The 8,926-nt window shown below is 43.8% G+C and overlaps 1 protein-coding gene across 7 annotated transcripts in view; it reads right to left on the bottom strand.

Annotated features, from left to right (window-relative positions):
- The window catches only part of MYLK (myosin light chain kinase), a 236,631-nt gene that overhangs the window by 100,660 nt on the left and 127,045 nt on the right, over positions 1-8,926 (bottom strand). For all 7 annotated transcript variants that reach the window (XM_025052116.1, XM_015595959.2, XM_025052108.1 and 4 more), the window contains 6 exons: positions 8,619-8,664; positions 7,530-7,695; positions 6,194-6,359; positions 4,397-4,415; positions 2,722-3,254; positions 1,947-2,153 (listed from right to left, as the gene is read on the bottom strand). In XM_025052116.1, the coding sequence (XP_024907884.1) occupies positions 1,947-2,153; positions 2,722-3,254; positions 4,397-4,415; positions 6,194-6,359; positions 7,530-7,695; positions 8,619-8,664 (1,137 nt within the window). The remainder of the gene's footprint in view (positions 1-1,946; positions 2,154-2,721; positions 3,255-4,396; positions 4,416-6,193; positions 6,360-7,529; positions 7,696-8,618; positions 8,665-8,926) is intronic.

Below are 8,926 nucleotides of genomic sequence, written 5' to 3' on the forward strand. Positions count from 1 at the left end.
TAGACCCTTCCAGAAATGTTTTAGGTACACACAAGCATTTGTTTGCATACATGTACACAGATTTTTTTTTCCTTTTATACAAACAGCATGGGATACACATGGCTCTGCACTTGCCTCTTCTCCTTTACTAACATATCTTAGACATGTGTCATCATTTGAGTCTACGCGTTGGCCACATTTGTTTCCTGGATGTATGGTGTCCTACTCTATGGATAAACCACCAAGTTCTATTCTTTTCCTTTTTTTTTTCTCTCTAAATGTTTATTATGGCAAATTTCAAACATACACAAAAGTAGGTATAGTTAATCATCATATACCCGTTTTTCAACTTTAATAATTATCAATTCTTTATACCCTTACTGGCTCCCACCACATAATGGATTATTTCTGAAGCAAATATCAGAAATCATATTTAATCCAGTAAATAAAATAATATTTATCTCTAAAATATATGGAATTAAAAAAAAATAACTACAAGACCACCATCGCATCTTAAAAATAGCACTATAGTCGGCCCGTCTGTATCTGCAGGTTCCCCATTTACAGATTCAGCCAACCAGGGATTGAAAATATTGCAAAAAAATGTTGAGTTGTTGCTGATGTGTACTACGTAGTTAGGCTGACAATGGATGGATGGTTGTGTGTGTATTGAATATGTACAGGTTTTTTTTTCTTGTCATTGCTTCCTAAATAATATAGTATGACAATTATTTACATAGCATTTACATTGTATTAAGTAGCATAAGTAATCTGTGATTTAAAGTACACGAGATGATGTGTATAGGTTATATACAAATACTACACCATTTTAAAGAAGGAACTTTAGCGTCCTTGGATCTTAGTATCCAAAAAGAGTCTTGGAACCATCCCTTGCAGATACCAAGGGTTGACTATGATTCCTTTATATCAAATATCTTGTCAGTGTGCAAATTTTCCTGCTGTTCTCATACAGAATTTTTAAAGGTGTCTCAATCAAGATCCACACAAAGTCCATACATTGCCATTATTTATGCCTCTTATGTATCTTTTCATCTAAGTTTCCTATAAGTTGCCCCTCCTTTCTTTTTGCTTGCAATTTATTTGTTGAAAAAATAGGCGAAGGTTATTTGTTCCAGAGTTTCCAACAGTCCGAAATTTGCTGGCTCTATCCCTGTATTAATATGTTCCTCAATAGTATGGTATGGGTCTCGGGTCTCTAAAAAGCATTTAACGAGGGGGGAATTTTATAGAGAGATAGATGGGTACAAAAATATTTATCATAGTTTTGTTTCAACAGTGAAAAAATGGGAACAATCTAAATATTAATAAGTGCATGCCTAAATTGAGATACATTTGCTATGAAACATTATATGGACATGAAAAACTATGTTTTCAAATATTAAATATATAGAAAGATGCTTATGTAACATAAACAAATTAGAATAGAAAGCAGTATACAAACGGCACAATGCTGATTTTGTTTTAAAAACATTAAAATATCATTTATTTCTGAGTCATAAGATCACATATTGTTTAAATTCCCCACAATGAACACACATTACTTTTATAAACAGATATTACAATAAACATAAAAGATGCGGGATCCCACATCATCTCATATTACTGTAAACGTGTATATTTAGTGAACGTTTGGTTCCCTATGCTTATTAAAAGTGAGTCATGGCACTACTTGGACAGCTGAGGAACCTAAAAAAGGTAGCTCTCAGATGGGCTGGGCATGGGGCCTGGGCATGTTTATTTTGAGAGGATTCTCATATGAACTCCTGATCAGGAATCACTGTCCTGGAGCAATGAATTTGGCCTTGGCATACATGTGGGGACAACGTTTATGATGCGTTGTATACCCTAGGTGAGGGCTGTGGGAAATGACCTTGCACAGTATATGAAACCCCCCATGAACGGTCCTCCCCCAGAGAAACCAGGGTGACCAGGAGGAATGTACTCACTTTTCACGAGGAGGGTCCAGTCACAGGACACCTGGCCTCGGACATTGGAGGCTATGCAGCTGTAGTTCCCACTGTCTCTCGCCCGGGCTCGCAGCAAGCAGAGGTAATGGGACCCGCCATCTTCATAAATCTCAATGGTGCCTTCTCGTCTCCTCACGGGAGCACCTTCCAGGAACCAGGTCACTTGGGGCTTTGGGATCCCTGAAACTACAGGGCCAGGTGAAGGCTGTGAGGCCCCCGGAGAGCACACCGAGCTTGCGGGGGTGGGGTGGGGACCTGAACCCAAGGGAAGAGGTGAGTCTGGTATACCACTGCCCTGGTACTGTGAGTCTGCTTTCTTACTCCTTAACCCCCCACCACACAAGAGTAAACATCCCAAGACAGAGGCAGAGTCCCTGGGGAGAAGGGATACACGGGGACAGCCAGTTCTCCAGGTAAGCCAAAGTTAGCAGAAGGGAGGAAAGAGGAGGAGACCCCATGGCTCGTTTTTGATGGTGATGGTGATGATCAACTTCCCCCTCTAGGGTGGTGAGAATTAAGGCTAAGGGTTGATGCTGGATCCAACAATGAGCAACTGGCCACTGTTGGGTGTTTCTTGGAACAAGGGACATTACTAGACAGTCTTTCCTGAGGGAAGACCCCTATAAGGTGGCTTCTGCGGTGGAGGGTGTCCAAGGGGATGGGTGGATACGAGGCTCAAACCGCTGTGCTGAAGGAAGGAAGTGGCCCAGAAGCTACCTTGTGGGGGCCGGTGACCTTAGTTAGCTCTACTCACCCTCACACCTGAACTTGACTGTTTGATCCTCACGGACTTCCTGGCTTTGGGGCTTGCTCTCAAATTTGGGGAATGTTGAATCCCTTTGGCTCTCCATGGGGATTTTCCTGGTAGCAACCTTGCTCACAACTTCTTGGCTTCTCAGGCCAGACTGCCTTGTGGGAAGGGTGGCTGGAGGGGGAGCAGCTGGCTTCTCCCTCTTTTCTCCAGGAGAGAAAGGCCCCGAGACTGGTGCTCTTGGTTCCGGCTGGACTTTTGTGGCCTGCAGGGTGATGGTGCTGGAAGTCTTCTGCAGGACGGGGGTCCTCAGGGCCTTTCGAGATGAGTCCTCGAACAGATCCAGCTTGGATTCCCTCAGGGGCTGAGGCTGGGTACTTGTGGCCCAGGTCGGGGAGCCGCCTCTCTGGGTGCTGGAGCAGTTCTTACTTTCAGCTATAGTCTCCAGGCTGTCCATTTTTGGCTCCTGTGCAATTCCGTTGGTCACCTCCTTTCTGATATCTGAATTGGCTGCCTTTGTTCCCCTCACAAACGACCTGTTTGGTGGTGGTAGGGAGGACAGTGGGGAAGGAGAAGGAGGAATAGAATGATCATCCAGTTACTCACAAGCATTACTCACCACAAGCACAGATTCCAGGGATCGCAAAAGCCCACAAGTTAACAGAGTATGAGCAAAAGTCTTTCCATGCAGTTTTCTCAGTTTCCAGAGCCAGAAGACAAGCAGCAATTCTTGACACTTCCTTAACCCCTAATCCAGCGCCTATTCTATCTACATTCATTCAATCTGCCTTTTTTTTCCTTCCCCACGAGTGTCATCCTAGTTCAAACCACATGACCAGTTTTCCTTGCCCTCTCCATTCCATGTTCTACACAGCAAGCGTAGTCGGTCTTTTAAAAACAAAAATTGCATCGTCATTTCAAGCTTAAAGATTTTCCAACAGCTTTTCCACTATTATATTAAGAATAAAACTGAGTTTCTCAAGGTGGCCTGCAAGGATGGCCCTATGCGTGTGGGCTCAGGCTGCCTCCTTGGCTCTCACACGGCACCATCTCCATTGCCCACCAGGCTGCAGACACATGGGCGTTCCTTCAGGTCTCCCTAATGCCCACTTCTCACCTCACCACTTTCAGATGAAGTTTTCAGGAAGGGTGTCTCTGACTGTCTAATCTAAAATGAGCACTTCGTTGTTAGTCCTCAGAGAAGCATCGCAGTTTATAATTATGTATCTGTTTAAAGCCCTGCTGGACACTAGATGTCTGCTCACCCTGCACACCTAGTGTTCTGCACTGAGCCTCACATACAGGGAAGGAAGCTCCTGAGGAAGACTAGATGAGCGAGCGGATTCTGTCCTGGGACATGGAAGGCATTCTCTTCAGAGCAGAGTGTCCTTCCTAACGACGCTGACTAATAAAGATACTGAGCAGATACAGAGGGAGACAATGGCATTGAGTCTTCAAGAGTCTCAATGCTGATGGCAAGCCTGATATAGAACCTGGATAGCATGTTACAATGGGAGAACAAAACAAAACGCCCGAAATAAAGCAACACCTCCCAAACGGTCAATTTTCCCTCCCCATGTGATCACTTAGAAATTCAGGGTGTTTCTTGATTACCATTCCTCTTTTCTTACAGGTCATTTCAAGATGGAAACATAATAATCACAAAGCCTAGACATACCTATTGGCATTGTCCAAACCTGGAAAAAAGGAGAGGGTAGAAAGACTATTAGTGGAATATTTTATACACCAAGAGGAGAAAGTGATAGACAATCTCTTTCATTTATTATAGAGTTTTTTTACTTTCTAAGCTCTGACTTTCTCACCTATGGTCCCACCTCCCTCACTCCTTCCTGCTTCCCTGGTCCTGAACTTCTTAGTTTAATCTGATAAACTCCTCTGAGCCCCAGAGACACTGTCAACACTTCCACTGCTGTCCTGGCCCCTTTATGGTGGCTTCTGCTACAATATGCTGTGACATGGCACTTGTCCTTTTCACTAGCCCACAGAAGGAAACAAAAAGCAGTCGGACAAACAAAAATATAAATAAATATCTACTGAAAATTTCAAACCCAAACAGCTTAAGTTACGTGTGGCCCTCAAAAGCAATCCCACAAAGTGATTGTTTTTGACAAATACCTGCTTTAAACATGTACAGAAAAAGTGTAATTTTATTTGGTTCTTCAAAGAAAAAACATGCAACATGTATTTTTTCCTGTCACATTATATATATTTTTAAATATCATCATGGAAAATTGCAAAAAAATAAATAGTAGAGAGAAAGATATAACAAAACCTGAAAGCCCTCGCCCAGATTAAGAAAACATCAATATTTTGCCAGTCTTATCTATCTCTTTTTATTATTTTTTATTTATTTTGAAAGGACCTTTATTTTTTATTTATTTTTAAAGGCACCACAGCATTTTGTCATTGAGCACTTCAGAAGGGAACAGGTCTTTAATTCAATGCTAGGGCAAGTAAAGGGACAGTGGCTAAAACACGAGGCTCAATGCTAAACAGCAGGTCGTGATCCTGTTGTGAGTTATAAAAGCAAATTCTTTGGTTGGGACCAGGGTTTTTTCCCCCTTAATGATGTAGAATGGAACAGAAAATATCAGTATGTACTGTATATGGTACAACTCAGGAGTGTTTCATGTAACTGTTTCAGTTAAATATGTTTATGTATAGATATGTGTCCCAGGTGGTAATGTAGAATAATTTCTTTCTGGGGGTTGTGAAAACATGGGCCAAAAATGGTAAACAGAGCAATGAGGAAGAGTTTCTGAGAAAGGAAGGAGATATGGAAGAGAAAAATCATGGAAGAAAAGAGGATAAGAAAGGAAGAGGAGAGAGTGAAGGACGTTTCCCTCTCTGACCCCTCCATTTCCCACCTTGCTCAAGGTTCCACACACTCTGGCTTTCCCTGGCAGGACTTGGCGGAACCAGGGCGAATGAACGGAGGAGATATAGTCAAAGATACTTCAGAGGAAGAACTGACAGTTCTAATGACCATGGCAAGAAAGAGGTAGGGGTCAAAGGCGAGGCTAGAATGTTCAGCCTGGAAGAGAAGAAAAAGGAGGATCCTAGGGTTGACAGAGTTAAGTTGAGGGAACACCTGATTTGAAGTACAGAGTGGAGAGTGGATGATAAGTTAAATTTTAGGCAGGTTGCAAGTGGAGTGACAGCAAGACATTAGCAATGTCTATTCTTCCACGGCATTTAGAAACACAAAAAAGGAGTCTGAGCAAGAAAAAGAGACTGAAGATACAGGTGTGAGGCAGAGGGTGGGGATACAAGTGAAGCTCCTTGCTGCCCATCCACTTCCTTCCTTCTGGTTCAAGACCCTGCCTCTGGGGAACGCATGGGTATGTAAGTGTGACACGTGTAACACAGAGATGAGTAAAGAACAGGCTCCTTCCAGGAGGGTACAGACACCAGGAAGGGATCATATGCACTACCCCTTCCTATGAGTCGATACCTTGGATGGAAAGCTCAGCTGACATGGAGGCCTTCCCTGACCCGTTCACCACCATGCACGTGTACACCCCCAAATCGTCTTGGTTGACCTCATGGATTTCCAGAACTTGCATCCCATTCTTCTCAGACATGGACACACGGGCACTTGGCTGCAGGGGAACATCTCCCTGTGGATGGCGATAGAGTAGCTCGGTCAGAGAAACCTGCTCACTTGTTGGCACTGCCCTCCAACCTCCTGCCCATTTGGTGGGACAGACACCAGGCATGGGCAGCCTCTGTTCTGGGCTTTGTCAACATGCTTAGAGAGCAGTGTTTGTTCCTGTTTTTTTTTTTTAATTTATTTTTCAATGACAGTTGACATGCAATATTATATTAGTTTCAGGTGTACAGCATAGTGACATTTATAGCATAGACATTTATACGCCTTATAAAGTGATCACCCTGGTTAGTCTGGCATTACACATAGTTATTACAATACTATAGACTATATTCCCTATGCTGTACAAGAGCAGTCTTTGGACAGTCCAAGGGCCCCGACTCGGGGTCTATGCATATGTTGTGATGTTTGGTCCCCTTTAGAGTAGATGTATGGAACCCTAGTTTGAGGTGGAAAACCCTATATTCTTCGCTCAGTTCTCCTTTGCCTCCTTCTTCCTTTTATTATTTTCCCAGAGTCCGTTTAGGAGAATTAGGAAATAGGTAAAACATGTTTCATCACCCATTTTAATCCAGGAGTTCCATCCGTGGAAAACCTGCTCTCCCTGGCCTTGACCCCAAGTGTTCCCCATGGCTCCTCAGTGCCCTATTTAACATGCACCCCTCCTCTCTCCTCCACTTCCTCCTCCACCACCTCCTCCTCCACCTCTGTCTTCACATTGCTGGGCCCTGAAGGATTTATAAAGCGCTTCCACAAGGAACCTCCCAACAGTATTTTGAGATAAGTGGGATTATCTCCGCCTAATAGATATAGAAACCAGGGTTCCAAGAGATCAAATGACTCGCTCAGTATCACATGCTTTGTGAACCAGGGAGCATGGCTTGAAACCTAGTCCCATGACTTCAAATTCCACTCTCTTGAGATGGTCAGGTCTGTCTTGACTCAGAAGTTTTATGCTGCTTTGTAAGTATGTGGATTATAGGACATGGTGGACTGAGTAATAGAGGGAGAGTGTGCAAACAGGGGCAAGAAAAACATGGCTATCAAAAATACAGGAAACCCTGTATGAATGAATTAAAAGAGATTGACCGGAAAGACCAACTCCCACCAGTCAAAGGGTCTAACCCCAAACTTTCAGGTCTCCAGGCCTGGACCAGAGTCAGGGCAGACAAAACCTTACCTTGAGCCAGGTGACCTGTGGTTGGGGCCGGCCAGTGATCTTGCAGGAGAATCGTCCCATCTGTCCTTCTTTGACCACAGCTCGACCCAGCTTGGTAGCAAACTTTGGGGGGCACTCTCCCCAGATGCTAGGACGGGTCTCCACTGCAGGGGATAAGAATCTTTCCCTGGAGAGAAATCATCATTGAATCCAGCAGCAACTCAGCTCCTCATCTCTCTGCCCCCACCCAAGTTACTTAAGTTGGGATCAAACACCAGCAAAGGGTAGCCTTCCCAGCTCTATGCCTCAAACACACCTCTGAGGCACCCTCTAGAAAAAGCTGTTTCCTCTACCTCCTAGGCATGTAGCTAGAATTCATTTACTAGCCTCCCTTGAAGTAAGGTATACCTGAATCCTACTGAGCTCTGGCCAAAAGCCTGGGTTTTGGCCCAAAGACTGTGAACAGAAGTATTTTATCCCACTTTTGGGCTGGGCCCATAAAACTTCCTGTGAGATTCTTCACAGTCTCTCTTGCCTACTCTTCTGGCTAGATGCAGATGGTCCAGCAGAGGCTCCAAGGCCTAGGAGATGATAGTGCCACAAAATAGAAGGAGCTCGGCTGGGTCCCTGAAAGATAATGGGAAGGTTCTCCACCTGTTAAAGAATATCTAAAATGACTGCTTGAGTAAGAAATAAACTTTTCCTGTGTTAAGCCATTGTATTAGGGGGCTTGTTTGTTATAGCAGCTACTGTTACTTACCCTTACAATACAGGTTACTTTCCATAAGAAGTGTCACATATTGATTGCCTCTTTTAAATCTGCTTATTTAAGTCTTCTGACTATTGCCTTGACTGCTAGACATCTCTGCAGACTATAGCTACATAGCCTCCTTCCTCAGCATTTAGAAGCTGGGTCAGTCAAGGGGCTAGCCACAGAGGCCACCAGGTCAGGATGCACTATGTGAATGACATAACACATCCCAAAAGGTTTCTGCTTTAGCTATCATAAACCAGGATGCCCAAGGAGACTTGCTCTCTAGACCTATTCTGTCGAGTCAGCGGGAAAAGCCAATCTAGCCCTTACTCTGGCTTGAACATTAAAGAACTTACCCCAAGGTTTTGGAAACAGGTTGACCATGCTTCTTCACAAAGCCCCCTACAAGTAGAAAACAGAGAGAAAGAGGCTTGAAGGGTTGGGTCTGAGCCACCAATGTGGAGCCATAAAAGTCCGAGAGAGTCTACAACAAGGGTAGGTGGGATAATGATGGAAACAGTAAACCCTGACTGAGCCAGTTTGGGGGTCAGGCACTATGGTGGGCACTTTACACACATCATAGGATGATTTCCTGCAATAATTTAAGGAAGCTGGTACTACATTATCCTTCTATATTTTAAACAGATGAGAAAAATGAGATTCT

Source organism: Pteropus alecto, unplaced genomic scaffold, assembly GCF_000325575.1.
Source record: "Pteropus alecto unplaced genomic scaffold, ASM32557v1 scaffold251, whole genome shotgun sequence".
NCBI lineage: Eukaryota > Metazoa > Chordata > Mammalia > Chiroptera > Pteropodidae > Pteropus > Pteropus alecto.